Here is an 18,503-nt window from a genome sequence, read left to right on the forward strand (position 1 = left end):
TCCTGCTGTAACACAACTCTCGTGGGCCCCAGCCTTCCTCTGCTGGCTTTGCCTTTGGTCTGCTTCTGGCCACTTTCCTACAGTGACCAGAGTCTCATATTTGCTGGGGTGGCTTAAGTTCTGTTCACACGTAAAAGTCTTCCGGGCGCTCTGGTAATTTCAGACAGCCAGGGTAATTTGAAAAAAGATGTGTCTTGTGGAGTTTGTCCAACCTGTAGAAATGTAGATTAAAACTGAGGCCCGGGCTGTGGTGACTCCTGCCAGACCTGGGGACTGTGCCAGACAGAGTCTGCGGTGTCAATGCCATCTGCGGCCCACAGGGATTTTAATCAGCTGAATTGGGCAACCTGTCCTGGGAGGCCCAGACAAGGCAACAACCTAGCAGTACAGTCAAGGGGGATTCAGGCCATACACTGGGGGAAGGCGTTGGACTGAGTCTCCAGGATCCAGTCCTGCCCTGATTCTAGAATCTACTCCTGTTCAAGTGGTCCTAGGTGCCAAAGCTTTTCTCTTGTCTGGGGAACGCCGCCTTGGTGCTGAGCCATTAGGGAAGTGCTTCTTGTCCTTAGCTGTTCCCAAGACCCAGAGCAAAAGTCTTTGGTTGGGGCTGACCACTAGGGGGAACTCCACTCCAGATAGCGGGGTTCAAGCGCGCCCAGACGCTAGCTAGGTTGACTCAGAGCCTTCCAAACGGGTTGTTTGTAAAGACCGGGAATGAGGCAGAGCTCGGGCCAACCTCAATTTGGACTGCGTCGCACGGGTCGGCGCGGTGCCAGGCGAGGGGGGGGGGCTCCGAACACCCAAAGGGTTGCTGATCTGAGTACGCCTCTAATCGGTCTTCCTATGGCTTTTCTCTGTTTGCAGTTCTCGATACAAATTGCTTTTCTGTTTCCTCCTTTCCATTTCCTACGGCTGGGGAACGATGCTGACGGGCTGGAAAAGCCCAGCGGACTGGCAGCACTTAGCGCCGGCACCCCCCCGTCGGTCTCCCCGGGGCCGGAAGGGTGCAGGAGAGGGAGGTGACAGGAGTGGGGCGGGGCCTATTGGGGCGGAGCCTCTTGGGAGGCGGGGCTTGCGGACTCTAAACACGTTCCAGGGGGCGGGGCCGCGGCTGGGCAGACGGGGCGAAAGCAGGTTCGAAGGGGTGGGGTTGAAGAGGCAGGTCTCAGAGGAAAGGGAACCCGTGGCGGACGGGTCCCTGCCGGCTGCAGCGCCACGGAAGAGGGAAGGGGAGTTGAGGGGCGGTCCCAAGGGAAGGAGGGCGGGAGAAAGCCGGCGCTCCGGGACAAGCCTCCCGTGGGTCCCGCCCCCGTCACGTGGGCTCCAGACCCGGCCGCTGCCGCTCGGTCCGCTGGTTGGTCGGTCAGTTGGTCGGTGGGTCAGTGGCCTGCAGCTCGCTTTTCGCCTCTCATGTTCGGAGGTGGGAGGGACACGGGAGCGGCCCGCACACCTGAGCCGCCCGGACAGGAGCCCTGCACCCAGGTCAGTGGGCTCTCCCCACGCCCCACGTCCCCTGCGCGTTCCAGACCGGGAGTCCCCGCGGGTCCATTGCCTGGGGAACCGAAAGCCCCCAGATTCAAGAACCATCCGAGGAGTGGGAGTCAGTGCCAGTGAGGGCCCCAGAGCGTGTCCCAGGCGAGAGAACAGGAACCCTCTTCCTCTTCCCTGGCCAGAATTCTGGGAGGAGGGTATAACTCCTGCGGATTTGCTCCGAATTTCCACCTAAACCTGCCCGGAATTTACAGACAGTCCGCGCGCCCTTGCAGGTGCCAGCTTGACCCTGGAGGTGCGGGATGGCCAGTCACCTCATTTCTGTGCGGTATGTCAGCGAAGCACCGGCGTAATATAGAGAGCCCGCGGTGGTCGGCCGGTTTAGGGTCTGTTTGCCCAAACATCTCTGTTCGAGTGTGTTCAGATGCAACGCCTTGACTGAGACCAGCTCTGTAATTGCGAAAACGCAACGTGCCCCAAATCTCAAGACACTGCGTCCCAATAGACTGCCAGATGGGGAAGGTGCTAGTTGAAAGTGGGCTCCTCCTCTCCCTCATGACATCCCATCTCCAGACCTGCAGTTTTTCTTCAAGTGAAAATACGATTATATGTTTTGAAAAAGTAGAATTTCCAAAGTTTGCAGGGGATTGAAACAAGGATTCCAGCTAGTCTTTAATCCTCTTAAAAAACAGACCCAGAGTATTGTATTTCTACTTATAGAGCAGCTGGTTATGTCGTATAGGTCCGTCCCTTTTTCCATATTTCTAAGTCCACATCCTATCTTTCTCTTCATCTGTTTCTTTCCTTTCCCAGTTCCTTAACTGATTATAATACAAATCTCAAGTGTTTACAAATTTTATGTTGCATTTTGTGAAGTTAAATGCCCAACTACAGAAAGGTAGTTGGCTGTGCACAAAATTCATCTTCAGTATGTTCCGTCTTTGATTATAATATAGAAAATATAGAATATAGCAATATATGGAATATATATATAGAGAGAGAATATAGAAAACACAAAATAGCATTTAATTTAGAGATTGTTTTTCTTTGGGACTTGAGAGGCAGCCCATTAGTATTCTGCTTAAATTCATATTTAAATGACCTTGAGGTGGGAAATGAGAGAGATGAATTTCTCATTTACTCCATTCATCCATGATTTTATCAACACATTTATTATTATTATTCTTACTTAGAGATTTGATGATGTGCCAGTTATTATTATTGTATTATAATACATTTTGTATTTAATATTTATATTAATTTAATATTTTATATTACATTATAGATAATATATCATATAATTATATTATATTATTTGTAATATAACTATATTAATTTAATATTTATATTAATGCATTTATTGCATATAATACTGAGGAGACAAACTGAGAATCATGATCTCTGCTGGGACAGCTGTGGCAGGTGTGGTGGCGCTAAGACTAAGCAGAATGAGTGAGATAAATGCCACGAGAGAGGGAAGAGGAAAGAGTTGTGGCAATTCCTATCTTTCTTTTTTTTTTTAAGATTTTATTTATTTATTTGAGAGAGAGAAGGAGAACAAGTGGGGGTGGCGAGCAGCAGAGGGAGAGGATGAAGCAGGTTCCCCACTGAGCAGGGAACCCAGTGTGGTACAGTCCCAGATCCCTGGGATCATGACCTGAACAGAAGGCAGATGCTTAACAGACTGAGCCACTCAGGTGCCGCAGGAATTCCCATCTTTCATCTGACCAGGGAAGATCTGGGATAATTTCAAGGAGTGGATGACTTGTGTGATGAATGTCAGAGGATTTCTCCTGGGCGGGTGTCTCCAGGCAGAGGCGGGTAGAGCGTGGTGTGGGCTGAGAGCTGTGTAGGCAGGCAAACACCAGCTAGCCGTGAGAAGTGGCAAGTGGCCCAACTGGGTTCCCAGGCTGAGTACTGGGCAGTAAAGCTGGTGACAAGGATGAAGCATGGCCCCAGTGGGCCTTGAAAGTCAGGTGCAGAAGTCTGGAATTGGAAAACATGGTAGCCAATGAGAGATTTTAAGCAAGGGATTGACTGATGGTTCTTGGTGATCTTCTCAAAGTCCCAGACCTTGGTCCTTGGCCGCCCTAACCCCTGGCCTGATGTGGAGAAAATCCAGTAAATATTTGTGAACTGAGTGATCAGGCAACACGTTAGAGCTGAGCTTCTCAACCTATAACAAGCTTAAGAGCACTAGGGGATCTTGTTCAAATGCAGATTCTGATTCCTAGGTCTGCCAGTGGGATCTGACCTACATTTCTAAAAAGTTCTAGGGTAGTGCCCTTCACTGTCTCTGGCAAGGATAAGGGCCATTGTTTGCAAACCTGGGGGGCTTTTAAACTATTTGGAATGAAGTGGGTCTGGTGTGGTGTTTCCAAGTTTCCCCAGGGGATTCCAGTGAAGGCCAAGGTGGGGCCTGCTCAAGCCCACTGTGGCTGTGCTGTGGGAAGGAGTGGGGATGGAGGGAGGAGGCACAGGGAGGGGGTGTCTAGTTAGGACATTGATGGTCAATCAGGATAGAAATGGGAAGGCCTTCTATTGGGCCTGAAAGAGTGGGACAGGTAGGAGAGACTCTAGAGAGATGGAATCTATGGCCAAGGGTTCAGGGAGTGCTGGTGTCTGTCTTTAGAGTGACTGTACAGCTTGTAGAAGTGAGGAGGGGCAAATAATTCTGAGAGAATTCAGTTTTGGAGAAGAATGGCATGCCCTTCAGGCTATAACATTTGTTGTAAAATTTGGAAATTGGTTTTGACGTAGCCATTGAAAAAAATTTTTTTCCTGAAATACAGATCTGTTCATAACGCTTCCCTGCTCTACATCCTCTGGTGGCTCCCCTTTTGCAACACAGGAGAAGGAAAAGCTAGTATGAACGCAGCTAACGAACCATCTAAACATTTAGTAAATTCCCAGACTGCGCCCCATTCAAGAAGTGACCCCTGGTGGGGGGGGCGGGGGAAGATGTGACATTGTCACCACTTGGTGTGGGCACAACTAGACTGCAGCTTTTGGCAGCTTGGTGTTGTCCCGAGTCACTGTTTTTCCTGCTTCCTCCTCAGAGCCGTTCCACTTTGTTTCCTGGTGTCATTCTTCGGTTTCAACACTTGGTGGCACCTCTGGGTCTCAGTTTTCCAAAAATCCACAGGTGGTCTCAGAAGGGCGGGCTGTATCCCTTTTAGACTCTGAAAGCCTGGTCTTAACTCGCCCTTGGGGATCTTCACGACATCCATTCTTATCTCTGACACACTCAGTAAAGAATCTAGGAGATGCTATCCTAGAGCAATCCTTTCGCTTCAGACCCAGATCTCCTTCCGGCCTTGTAATTTTCCAGGGTTCCGTGAACTGTCAGTTTGTTTTCAGGAAACCCATGACTTCTACTTTGTACTCCAAGGTAATTCCTATTTTGGGGTCCTCTCTAATTCTTGCTTTCATTTCCTCTGTCTGTCACATCCATGCTTATACACACAGAGATGCAGGCTCTTAAATCACCATGTTCCACGTGGTGCAGTCATCTGGGCCCTGGAATATACCTGTGGATGGAAGGTCGCCACAAGATGGGGTAGGATTGCCTCCTTGATAGGATAAAGTGTAGCATCCTTGTCTGGCACTGAAGGCCCTGCAACGGCTGGCAGTACTGTAGTTCACAGCTGTATCCCCACTATTCCCCAAACTGAGTAGCTCACCAGTTTCTGTCTTATGCGTCTCTCCGTCTTTGCACATGCTATGTGCTCTTCCTGGAAAGGTCTTCCTGGAAAGGTCTCACTCTGTAAGATGAATGAACTCTTATTAAAACTTCAGGATGCAAATCAAACCCTTGAAGCCCCTCTCTTCCTCCCATCTCCAAGGCACTTGGACTCTTCTCTCTGGGGCATACATAGAGAACTCAGCTGTGATACTTAGGCACTTCATTTGCATTATCTCTGTCCACACCCGCTCCAGACTGCAGCTGCTTCAGGCCTGCATCAGCCCTTGGGTGCAGCCCTACACTTAGCAGATGTGCAGGAAGAGTTTGTGGTAAACACAGACCCTGAGCTGGCTGTTTTTGCTGTGTTTGCCCTGGAAGAGGGGGAGAGGGGTAGGCCATTTTGCACCAGAGATGAGGGAAGAAGCAAGAAGACAACCTGAAAGTCTGGGACAGGCCCAGTGAGGAGTGGCCCATAGGGCTAGAGTCAGAGGGTGGGGTGGGGAGGGGACACTGGGCGAGGTGAGACTGGAGTCAGGCTGGGGTGAGGTCTTGGAAGGCCTTGAACTCTGCGGCTTAAGAATTGAAATTTTAATTCCCGTGACACTGAAGATCTTTCAGTGTGGAAAAGACCTGGAGAAATCTCTGCTTTCAGGATGATCCAGGGCTGGCAAGGACAGCATGGAAAGACAGGAAGCAACCTCCTGTGGAGTATGCTGTTGGAATAACCCATGGAGGTAGCTTAGGATGTGAATCAAGGCAGTGGCAGTAGAGAGGGAGAGGGGTCTTGCCAAGAAATCCTGCAGGATTGAGTGATTGGATTTGAGGGAGAGGGAAAGGCAACAAATGGGACCCTGACACTTTGTGCTAGTGTGCTGGGAGAAGAATGAGGCATTGTCAGTAGCATGAGAGCATGGAGGAGATTCTTGGAAGGGGGAAGGGAAGTGAGGATGGTTAGTTCCTTTGTGAATCAGAAGAGAGCCTTGGGTACTTTTTTGCATCATATATATAGACACACATCATACACACACATGGATGGTGAAGCTACTAGAGGAACCTATCTAGGGTCACCTGCTGCTGGTGGTAGAACCCAGGCCTCCTGGCCCTCTGGCCTGGGGCTGTATCCTTTGGAGCAGCATGAGTTGGCCAAAGTAGAGCTGCCAGAAGGTCCAGATGGAGATTCCATTAGGCAGTGAAAAATGGGAAAGAGACCAGGTTTGGGGTGAATTCAGTCTGCAGAATAGCTAAGCCTGGAATCTTCCAGATCAAGGACTCAGAAGAGAAGTGTCTGTGATGGCCAAGGCCAATGTAGGTATGAAGGCTCCTGAGTCCTCTCTGTCCTGTGGCCCAGGCATGTGTGGGCTATTGGGGAGCAGGGAGTGCTTTATGGCGTGGACACCCACACTTGTTAGTGCTCAGTGTGGGTAATGTGTACTAAATGGATTTTCTGGGAGTACACCCACCCCTCTCTCAGTTCTCCAGAAGGATGTATTCTAAGACCCAAACCCTCTTTCAAACCCTTGGCAAATTTTAGGGACCCATCCAGTCAGTCAGTAGAAGTTGGCTGTGGTGTGGTGGAGTGGGGTGGTGGGTGGCTCTGAGCACAGGCCCTTGTGTAGGGCCTGCGTTAGGGATCCAGATGATTGGGGGAGGGCCCTAGCTGTCCGGTGAGCGGGGAGGACCTTATCTAGAATCTGCACTGCTGCCTGGAGACTCCGTGGTGGCCGGAGGCTGCATTTCCTCTCCTCACCTCTCCCTTCCACACCTTTCTGCCTGGTGGTGCTCCTTGGCCCCCAGCCTCCCCAGGGCAGGTTCTGCCTTTGCAATGGGTCAGTGGTCACCTTAGTTTGATGAGACAGAGCTGGGTTAACGCACGGGAATCATTTAGAGTATTGCCTGACGCGTGGTCATTGCCAAAGGAAACGAAGACAAGGAGTGCTGGGATTCAACCTAGAGGGAAAACTTGTCAAGCCTCGTGACTCTTTGGAACTGTACAGCTGCATCTGGGAAGTTTCTGCCTTACCTTGTTTTGAGTTTTTGTTTTTTGCTACTAATTTATTTATTTTTACATAGAAAAATGTATGCAGAGCCTGCTCATCCACAGTAAAGCATCAAGGACAGCTAGAGATTGCAGACTTGAGATCTGGGTTGTCTGTGTCTCAGGAATGACTCATGTAGAGGTGGGTGGGTGGAGGGCCTTCTGACAAATCTCCAGAACAGCTTGTTAACCCAGGTGAGGCTAAGGGGAGTGATGGTAGCCTGGCCTCTCCCCTCCGGCCTGTAGCTGCCCAGCAGGTCCCACGTGGCTCTGCTTGGGGTGCATCTGTTTCCTCCTACTGATGAGGACAAGCGGAGGGAAGGGGTGATCCGTATCCCCGGCTTGCTCTGTGCCTGCCCAGGGATAGCCATGGCTTAATGGTTGCTGGGAGTGTGCTCGGGGCACAGAGTGCAGACTCCTGCCCTGACTCTTGGGCAAATGCATCAGTCCACGGCGGCAACTTCTGTGCATTTGGAATATACTAGTCGCATGTAGCTCGGACTCTCAGCTGGGCAGGGACGGCTCTGACTGGGAGGGCCACTCCTGGGACTGCACTGGTTGGTATCCAGAGAGGTCTTAGCAAACATCTGCAACCTGCTTCTGGCAGAAAAGCCCAGAAGACTCTGCCAAAAGGAATTCCTGAGGCTGACAGACTGTGTGTGTGTGCATGCGTGTGCATGTGTGTGTGTGTGTGTGTGTGAGAGAGAGAGAGAGAGAGAGAGGAAGGAAGGAAGGAAGGCAAGCTGGCAGGAAGGGAGGGAGGGAGAGAGAGGTACTCCTGTAGGAGCCAAGAGGCCTGTTGTCAGAATTGGGGGAAAGAGCCGGGCAGAGCTGCAGCTCAGGCCAGAACACCAAAAATGAGCTCCCTTTCTTTCCTACATGTGCATGTGGCACTTCTCTCTCCAGGGGCAGTGCTTTCCTTCCCTCATTTCCCCTGACTCAAGGAGGTTTTGGCATGAATAGCTGGCTGGACACTGCACTGCTTCATGAAGGCAACAAAGGTGTGGGTGCACAGGGGCCCCCAGAAAGCTGCCTCCAGAGGGAGGAGAGGGGGAGCGCCTCGCTTTGGTGGATTTTACAAAGGGCTTGTCTCACCAGATGAGTGATACTGCTCCCATCATATGGGAGGGAAATAGGTGCCAGAAAATTCAAGTGACTTTTTTTGTAAAATCAAACAAACAACCCTCCAAGTATTAGATTTAATTTATTGTCAAAATTGGGATACTTTTGAGTGTGAAAGGAGGCAGACAGATGCTGAGCTGGGTGGGATGTGGGGTGACAGGACTGTCTTGGGCATACCAGAAGTGTGGTATCCAGCTCCGGATTAAGTAAGTGAGGTAGGTGGGTAAGGGGAGGCAGGAGAGGATCAGGGAGAGGGGGGGTTGCAGTAGGAGCAGGGTTAGAACTTGAATTTGGGCAAGAAAGGCAGATTCTTCTAATTCAACATTTTACCAAAGCAGAGGAATCATTCTTGGCTCTGACACCTGACCTTGACGGGATGTCATGAAAAAGTTTTATTACATAAGCTCTTCCTGTGACCAGCCAAGACATCTGGTTCTTCGATGCAGTGCGCTCACACGGTAACAACAACCACCACCCCGTGTATCTGTCTAGGTTTTCCCTGCGCCAGCACACTGGGGCCGCACAATGCCTCAGGCAGGGATTATTGTCTTGTTTCTGTAGATGAGGAGACGAGTCTTGCCTACTGCCCCCAGCCTCCCAGCATGGCGGGCTGCCACATTCCTCCACCGTGAGGGCCTCCCTGATCTCCGAGGACCCCACTTGCTCAAGTGTGTAGACTTCAAACCATACAGCCTCCCTTTCAAGGCCACTCTCCACGGACTTGCTGTTGCTACCCTGAGCTTTAAGTTCCTCATGTGTTCAATGGGAACAGTAAGAAGCCTGTTCCATTGGGTTCTGGTGAAGATTTTAATGAGATGATACACGTAGTGTTGATTGTGGATTGCAGTGCTTGGCATAGCCTACGTAGTCAGCAATTGGGGTTGTTACCATGTTGTCCTCTTCTCAGGAAGCCTGGAAGAGAATATTTTGTCAAGAAGAGTGACATATCATCTAGAGGGCCCATTCTAAAACCTCAGGGGGAAGGAGCACACACCTGGGCCTCCAGGTGTCACTCAAAAGGACAGCCATGGTGGAGGTGAGCCGGAAGTCCAAGAGGCAGAAGTGCATGGCCGGTGGGAAACAGCCTGGTTTCAGATGGCTGGTCACCAACGTACAGCACAAAGGCAGCAGGGAAGACTGAGAACACAAACCAGCTCGATGAGATGCGGCAGGGGGAAGTGCAAAGTCCCATCTGTAGGCTCCCAAAATCAATGGTGTGGGTTTCCTACCTGGCCACGTGGAAAAGCCCATAGAAGTCAGCCTGGCTGCATTAATAGAAGTCCTGGTTTTAGACCTTGCTAGAAGATCATCCCTCTTTTTTCTGCACTGGCCAAGACGACACACCACACTCTGGGAGCAGGTGGAAGAGGAGTGCTTAGTGCCCCAAAGCCGGAGTCTGTGTCCTGTAAGCTTTGAAAGGACCTAAGGACTGACAGGAAGACACTGGGGCTGTGATTGTGATTTTCAGGTTGGGGACAGAGCCATCTTGTTCTGTGTTGCTCAGAGGATAGAGTTGGGGGTCCATGGTGGGGATGGCAGAGGGAATTAAGGAGGAGGCAGATTTCAGTTATTTGTGAGAAGTTCTGTGGGGTAAGAAATTCTGCATAACTCAAGCTTATCTCGAGGGCAAGGTCTCAGAGCCTGTGTTGCAGTCTTACCTCAAGAAGGTGTTGTCCAAGCGGTCTTCACTAGAGAGAAGTTTGCCAAATTGCAGGGGAGGCAGGATTTGCTGAGAGCTTGGACTGAAAGTGCAGCAGGATTGTGGAGATGATTGGCTTCTGAGGTGGAACGAAGGCAGGAGGCTGGGAGGGTTGGTCCCAAAGCTGGGTAAGACCTTCTCTGGCCCAAGTTACAGGCTGAAGTCCTTCTCAGTAATGGCCTGGGAGAGAGGAAAGGCTCTGAGGAAAAATGGTTTTGTGACCTGAAACTCTGAGGCCTGGGATCCCGAAGAAGTGATTATACTCCGTATATTCTCTGCAGATACCTGCCTTGGCCCAGCCCCCTCACTGGGGCTTGAAGCCTCTTGCAGACTCAGGGCCACCCCTAGAAGATTTCAAGAACACAGCATCCTGGTATCTGAAGAACCTGGGCCATGTGGTCTGAGGCACTGGGATCACAGCATCGAAGAGGGGATGGTGGATATAGGAGAGAGCCATCTAGGAAGGCAGTGGGGACGACACTGGGAAGTCTGTCTGTCTGCAGCCTGGGCCCCAGAGCCAGCTTCCAGCCCCAAGATTTGCCCAGGAAGGGCTGTGGGCAGTGGGGCCTTATTCAGCTAGGCTGAGGTTTCGGGTGGGGTACATGGGTGGAGGATGGAGAGCGCTGTGGTTAAGCTACGTGGATAACTGAGGGGTATGCTCTCCTGGCCTGGGTGGCAGGGAGGGAGGCCATGGAGGCCCTCAAGTCAGAACTGGCCCCCTGGATCCAGGGTGACTCCCCCTTTTAGGAACAAAGGTAGAGCCTAATTCTAAGTGCTCTGGAGCCAAGAGACTCGTGACCTCATTTAATATTTCAGTCACCGGATGATTTTTGACCATCTGTGCTGAGGACTGCGGGAACCTGAGATGAGTAAGACATGTCCACTGCTTGGGTCCAACTTCAGGATTGTACCCCTTCCTCAGAATAGGCAATGCTAGCCACAGAGAGAACACGGGGAACATTCAGAGAAGGAAGAGGTTGGGGCACTTGGTTTGCTGAGGAGGTAGCCTTTGAGATGTGTCTTGAAGGAAACAGAGGGACCAGAGACACCCCTTTCTCTGGGTCCCGGGTATTTCTAGCAGAGGGGACAGCAGTGGACAAAGAAAACCATAGGAATGGTAAATTAAAGGGCATATGTGGACAACAGCCAGTGGTTTGGTTTGGTGTTACCAAGGAGTGGGGTTATACAGGGAACCAGGGATTAGAAATCATCATTTATTAAGTCCCCACTGAGGAGGAAAATGACTCAGGAAAAGTGACTTTTCGCAAGGTTCTCCAGCTGGCAGGAGGCTGAAATAAGACTTGAGCCCAGTTTACCTGATCCTCAAGCCCATGTTTTTTCCATTCTATCTTGCTACCACATTAAAAGGTCAGATTATTCAGAGTCTTAAGTTTACCATGAAGATCAAGCCTTCATGCTGGGGCAGGAAGCCACTCAGGCTGCACGTGTCAGATGACATTAACCTGTGAGAAGCACTTGGTGGACTTGGCCAGATTGTTAAGGACACGTAGTCAGCCTCATTCATACATACATACACACAGAGAGACCTATTTAGAGATAAATTTCTAAAATAGAGGAGGTTGCACAGTGTCGTAGAAACTGTTACTTCCCGAGCTCTATAGGCAGTTGCTGATTTCCTGGCTGAATTCCACCCACTCAATAAACTATATTAGAATGGGGCAAGATAACCTGGAATCTTCTCTAATTTATACAAAAAGCTTCTTGGCTTTAGCTGCTCTGTCATTAGTAACAGGTTGCTTACAGCCCACCTCATCTGCTGGGGAACTGATCAGCAAGGCAGACTGCCTGGCTCGGGACCCCAGAGTGTCGGCAGTAAAGGGATGTTAAACAAGGGGGTACTCTGGGGTGGGTTGGAAAGGTGGGGTGAGGGATGGGAGTCAGAAGAGCCTCTGCAGGAACCCAGGTGGGGGTGTGGGTGGAGAGGAGGGGCCAGCACAGCTCAATAAGCAGGCAGAGAGCCTGCCCGTGCAGGAGCATGGAGTGGGGGCGATGAAGGAGAGCATTGTTTCCACCAGGCATGTTCAGGCTCTGAGCAGGTGGGTGCTGGTAGTGGCTGCCCATTGAAGTTGGGGTTCTTCCTTACATTGCATGCCATAGAGCCAGCCAGTCCGTGTTGCTGATTAGGTCTGCCCAGAACCCCATCCTGTGTTCAGCACGGCTGCCCCTCCTCCCCGCAGCAGAGCTCAGAACCCAGATCTGGCCCTGACAGCTGCACCCTGCTTCCTCAGGGTGGACCTGGGGTTCTTCCAGCTGCCCAGTGGGATGCTTCCCCTCAGCCCAGAGACAAGAGCCTGAGAAGACCACCTAGGGAGGCTGGGGTGCCATTTGGGTAATATCTGAGCTGCAGTGACTTGGGATCCCGTGTTAATGGGACTGCAGGTGAGACAAAGCTCTCCCTCTGCATCCTCCCTGTGAATCAGGAACCCCTTGAAAACTCTTAAGAGCTGCACCAGGGTCACAAATCCAGTCCTCAACTGTCATGGATATTTGTATTTGACAGATAATTTTAAAAATAAATCTTGTGACAGTTGAATGAGGGATGGCGTTCATGACAAGGTTTCTGCAGGCTACATGAGACACATCTCTTGTTGCTTCACTGTGACCCGCCGTGTGTGCAAACCTTCCCCAAGTGTCTCCAGGGGCAGTTGCCTGCTTGGCTGTAGGTGTCCCAGAAGTGTGATGTCCACTGGGAGCAACGGTGGGGCCTCTCTGGGACACCAGTACAGCTTGACCATCTTCTGTCTCTGACACCTCTGAGTTAAAGGGGCTCTCTTGATGCCAGTGCCCAGGGCCAGGGGCTTCCTGCTCCACGAATGTGGTCAGGACATGGCCCTTCCTGTCCCTGACCCCTGGAGCCGGGCTTCAGCTGTAGCCTTCGTGTTTGGGGTCTCCCAGATCTGGCTCCCTGCTCGCCGGCGCTCTTCCAGGTGCCTGCCCACAGTGGCCCGTGAACATATGCCTGCTTACCGTCCCTAAGTGGGATGCCCAGGGGCCCCTGATGCAATGGCTGAGGAAGGTGCCAAGGGGCTGTACAAGGAAGCACATGATCAGATCAGTAGGAAACTTTCTGCTCCGGAAGAGCTGGTGGCCTGGACCTTCCTTTCAGATACTGCCAGACAGACACTGAAGGCCCACAGCAGGGGCACTGAGTGTGGAGCCCCGGGCTGCCACCTGGGGGCCTGGCTCTGAGGGATTTGGTAACTTCTCAAAGGGAGTCAGTGTCATATATTTGTCCCCCTCATTCCCCCTCACCCCATCAGGGGTCTTGGCTAAATCCATGTTTTGGAATATTGCAGTTAGGGCCATATTCTCTAAGAGGGAGAGGCGAGCATTGCATGTTTATGGGGCCAGGCTCCCAGCCGGCTGATTTACTCTGTCCTCTCTGCTAACCCTCTGACCCGCCCATTGTGAGGCAGACATTATTATCTTCATTACACAGTAACCTGAGAGGTTAATATATATTACTCAAGGTCAAAACTAACCCAGCTGTGAGTAGCAGAGCCAGGATTTAAGCCCCAGTCAGTGTGACTGCAAAGCTTGGACTCTTACTCTTGCCTCCTGCTCCACTCCTTGGGGGTAAGGAAAGGAGTGCAGGACTTCAGGGCTCAGAACAGGGGTGGGTCGGGATGGGGGACTCCTGTTGTGTTGCCTTCCCCTGCTGTGGCCTCTTTCTATACCTTTCGCCCTGAGTCTCAGGCCCTGCTCAGGTATCTCCCCCGGGAGAACAGCCCTGCTTTGTGGACAAGAAGTGTGGAAGATGGAGAGAGGCCCCCAGGAGCTCTTGTAGATGCTCCCACTCCCCTGGGGTCAGACTGACAGACGTCTAGGAGAAGACCTTGTGGGCCCCCAGAGAGGGGAGACCCGAATGCAGTGTAATTCTCTAGCCAACTTGTCCTTGGTCTGAGGGACTATGTGTGCAAATGGGGGATTCCTGGATCACTTTTCTTGGGAAAGTCCCTGCATCACTCTAGCCTAAGTGCTGTCGGGGGAGGGAAGCAATCCTGGTGGCAGATGTCTTGTGATGGGTGAGCTGAGCTGAGGGGCTGGGGCCTGCCCCTCCTTCCCCCCTTTGTCACAGGCTGGAGTTTTTGAACTGGGTGGAGGCAAAGACGGCTGGGCCCAGGGCGCTTGGCTCCTTGAATGAGGCTCGACAGGTAGCTGGTCAGGCTACGGTGTCAAGAAGGTGTTTCCTTCTTAGAGGTACCAGTCTGGCCTTGCTGCTGGCCTTACTCCCTGGGCATGGCCTGACACAGGGCTGACTTACAAAAAGATAAATAAAGGACTATTAGAGACTCTCCGTACCTGGATGTTATTTAAGGTCTGAAGATGCAAAGCAAAGTCTTCCTCAGACTTCGAGGGAAGGGAACAGGTCTGGATGGGAACAGAGCCCCACATCTCCGGATAGGAGGCCGCCCTGTTGCAACAGGCTGGTGCGGCCAGGATCAGACTGGGGCATGCACTAGCCCTCTGGGCCTGCCGTAACAAAGCTCCACAGACTGGCTGGGGAAACAACAGAAATTGATTTCCCTCACAGTTCTGGAGGCTACAAGTCCGAGATCAGGGTGTCAGCAGGGTTGGTTTCTTCTGAGGCCTGCCTTTGGCTTGTAAATGGTCACCTCCCTGTGTCCTCCCATGGTCTTTCACCGTACCTGTCTGTGTCCTTATAAGGATACCAGTCAGATTAGATTAGGGCCCACCCCAGGACCTCTTTTTAATTTAGCTATCTCTTTAAAGAACTTACTTCTAAATACAGTCACGTTCTAAGGTCCTGGGTGTTAGACTTCAACATAAAATTTGAGGAGGGGGATACGGTTTGGCCTATAACAGGGTATTTCTCAGAATCCTCAGTGAACAAGCCTCCATGTGCAGTCCTGCACACTCAGTGCTGGTCCTGCCAAGGAGCGGGAGAGGCAGGTAGGCTCAAGGCAGCCAGTGGAGAAGCTTGACTGGCCTCTTGCAAAGGCTCAGCTCCATGAAGCCCAGGCTAGGCAGTTCCCTGGTTGTCTGGGCTCTCTAGCAGCCATGGGTTCTGTGTGCTGTCTTCATCTGGCTCCCACATGGCCTCAGCCTTCCAGTGAAGACAGAGCTGCTAATACCCGACTAATACCCTCCAGCCTGGGTGTGTAGAGGAAGCCCCCTTCTCCTCTGACAGAGGCCAGAGCCAGGCTCTCGTTGCCAGCACACACAGCCTGACTTCAGGAAAATTCTTTGGTCTCCTACTGGTCTAACGCAAAAGGAAAACTATTGCATTGATTCCAAATTAAACTGTTTGACAAGTGTTGAAATGAAGGTTCAAAATACAGAATAAATTTTGATTAATCCAGTTCATGTTTATCCAGAGACTGCCAAATTCTGGGGTCTGTATTCCTCCCCAGGCAGCTCGGGAGGCTCGTAGGAGGTAGCTGGCTATAGGCTATCAGGCCTCTGAACATTCTAGATCACAAGAAAACTCGCCAATTCAGATGTGTGTTGTTTTTTTTTTTTTCTTGTTGCCTAGCATTCGAAAATAATAGAATAAGGAGAAATGCCTGGTTTTATCATCTGTTAGGGGAAGTTACATTCTCTTCTCCCGTTGTTTCTGTGGAAATATCCTTGAGTTCATCCGTTGTCTTTCAGTCATGCCAGGGCCGACCATGGCCAGTCCTCCTAGCCTCTGATTGTCAGGCCGCAAAGAGAGGGGCTTTATGTGTAGAGAGAGTGAGAGGGGAGAGGCTGCTGTAGACAACCCCCACCCTTATTCAGAAAACTGGCCAAGGTCTCTCTTTCTCCCGCGCACCCTTCTCCCTTTGCCCTCCACTCAGTGCTCACACTTACCATTTTGTGTCAGCCAGCGTTTCCTGAGTGTCTGCCTTTGTCAGGTTCATTGCTGGGCTCTGAGGATAGAAAGGCAAATAGCATAAACTCCCTGCTCTCAAGCATCTTAATTTCGAAGGGGAGACAGACATACCGAGGATTTGTATAACCAGAGCTGTAAGTGGGATGATAAAAGTGAGTACCAAGTGTGGCAGAACGAAAGGGAAGCACCCAGCACCTTCAGGCCCCAGGGTAATGGTGTCCAGAAAGGCTTCCTTGGGCTGATGCCTGTGGAGAATGCCTTAGAATATGTGAGATCTGAAAGTATGGCTGGAGAAAAGCATCCCACACAGGAAAGAGAGAACACAGAGAAATCCTTCTGTATTTAGGGAGTAGGAAGTGGCTCGGGGGGCTGAACTGAGAACATGGTGAGAAGTGTAGCTGGGAAGGTCAGTCTCACAGGAGGACTTGGATAGCTGAGCTATGGAATACAGCTTTGTTCCTGAAGCAGTGGGGAGCCATGGAGAGTTTGGGAGCAGAGGAGTAGTGCCATCGGCATTACGAAACATATCCTGCCTGCTCTGGGAAAGATGGGTTGAAGGAGAGTCAGCCAGAAGCAGGAAGCCTAGAGGAGGCAGCTTTGGCAATGGGAGGGAGAGATAATGAGGGTCTGAATGAGGGTGGGCTGAGCATTTGGTCAGGTGGTAGGTCCTTCAGGGACCTGAATGGCACTGCGGAAAGGGCAGCGTCTGTGTCACCAGGAATTAAGGTTCAAACCTCAGTTCTGGTTCTGTTGGTCCCCAGCAAGGTAAGGTAGAATCCCGTGCCCTGCTCTGGAAAAGCTCAGATCCCTAAGTGCTAGATTTAAAAAAAACAACCAGCAACAAAAAGCCCCTTTGTTATAAAAAAAAATTCAAACATATACAAAAGTAGAAGGAACCGTGTAGTAAATCAACTTACTCATCAACCAGCTTCAACAATAAGCCCTTGCTGGTTATATTTCAAAGGGATAATTTTTTTTTAAAGATTTATTTATTTATTTGAGAGAGAGGGAGAGGGAGAGCGAGTACACACGAGCAGGAGGGGCAGAGGGAGAAAGAGAGAGAAATAATCTCAGACTCTGTGCTAGCGCAGAGCTGGACATGGGGCTCAATCTCACCACCTTGAGATCACAACCTGAGCCAAAACCAAGAGTCAGACACTTTCCCGACTGTGCCACCCAGGTGCCCTTGTAGGAGATAATTTTTGCAATGAAGCTTTTTGAAAGTATTCAAGCTGAGGCTACATTGGAATCATTTCTCTGAGTCCATGGAAAAAAATGTCCATTTTTTCCTCCTCAGAGTAAAATTGTGCACATGTGTTGTGTTCTCTGTTGTGAGAAGGGAAGTGAGGGCAGCTTTCTTTGTGTTCCGGGCTGAGGATGCACATTGCTAGCAGTTCTTATCAGTGGGTAAGGTTCTGTCTGCCAGGGGAGAGGTGAGGTGTGGACCGCTTGGGAGGGCATTTGACAGGGTTGGACACCCTACTTATCTGCTCACTGAAGGATGCAACAGGGTCGTCTACAGGTTGCTGGGGAGCCGGGCTGCCAGACAGAGGGCACTGTGTGGATGGTAGGGGTGTTCCCCCAAACTGCTATGGGGCCTCCTTGCTAGTGACGGGATGGTGCACCAGTCACCAGTGTGCCCTGCAGACCAGCACTGACCAGTCCTATGGCCAGTGCTACTTTGTCCTTCACTGAGAGTGACCCAGGTTGTTGGGTGTTTGGTAATTGTTTGGACTACTTAAATGCCCTCTGGGTTTGGCACCAGTTGAAAAATAAGACCGGGAATCAGACAGAGACTAAGATACCAGCTGTGGGCTCATAAAGGTGTTGAGAGACTGTGGTCAATAGGGTTCCCAGTGCGTCCCTTTCCTCAGTTAGCATATCCACCTGGGTCAGAGACATAGATGACTGCCCCCTACTGGGGACAGGCCACTTCCCTGGGGCAAGGCCACTCTGGAAAAAGAGTGGGAAGGGTGGGGCTGAGCCACAGGTGTTGGGTTCCTTCCCCCATTCCCTCAGTCAGGTACTTAGCTGCCTCCAGGAGATGAGGTCCAAGAAAGAGAATGTCAGCCCCTTTGGATGTCTCCATGGCAACAGGAAAGAACCTAGGTGGAGATGTAAGCATGGGTTGTGAGCCAGCAGAGGTGCACTTGGACAGGTGGGAGTGGGAATGCTGTCTTGGAGAAAGGAGAATTGCCTTGAATGAGTTTTGATGGACAGAGACTGGAGAAGGGATCTTTTTTTTTTTTTTTTTTTAATTTTTTTTTTTCCCCGAGAGGGGACCTTTAGCTTGAGGGTCAGTGTGAAAAAGGCACAACAGAAGGAGAATGCTCTCCTATGGCTGGAATGTCAGGAAGTGAGAAGAATGCAGTTGGAAGTGGCCAGGCTCAGCGAGGAAGGGCTGCAGAGCGGTAAGAACTTGACCTTGGAGTTGGACTGCCTGGGTTCAGGCCCATCTCCACTGCTTCCAGGATGTGGGATTTGACCAGTTGCTTAACCTCTGCAAGCTCCAGTTTCCTTTTCTTTAAGATTTGGTTAATAGCAGTTATGAATATTGAGGTAGGAGACACCTATCCATGCTTAGCTCAGGGCAGAACGGGTGTTTATGAAGTGG

General features: G+C 50.9%; 1 protein-coding gene across 7 annotated transcripts in view; it reads left to right on the forward strand.

The window, feature by feature from the left end:
• Positions 1-1,204: 1,204 nt before the first annotated feature.
• PPFIBP2 (PPFIA binding protein 2) overlaps positions 1,205-18,503 on the forward strand; it is a 142,945-nt gene continuing 125,646 nt past the window's right edge. For 4 of the 7 annotated variants that reach the window (XM_032853377.1, XM_032853374.1, XM_032853376.1 and 1 more), the window contains exon 1: positions 1,205-1,482. Coding sequence is in view for 6 of the 7 variants with exons in the window: in XM_032853374.1 (XP_032709265.1) it covers positions 1,411-1,482 (72 nt within the window). In the remaining variant the exon portion in view is untranslated. The remainder of the gene's footprint in view (positions 1,483-18,503) is intronic. The other 3 variants (XM_032853381.1, XM_032853380.1, XM_032853382.1) reach the window with 2 other exon arrangements.

The sequence above is a fragment of the Lontra canadensis genome, unplaced genomic scaffold (assembly GCF_010015895.1).
Source record: "Lontra canadensis isolate GAN:19392208 unplaced genomic scaffold, GSC_riverotter_1.0 scaffold7, whole genome shotgun sequence".
Classification (NCBI taxonomy): domain Eukaryota; kingdom Metazoa; phylum Chordata; class Mammalia; order Carnivora; family Mustelidae; genus Lontra; species Lontra canadensis.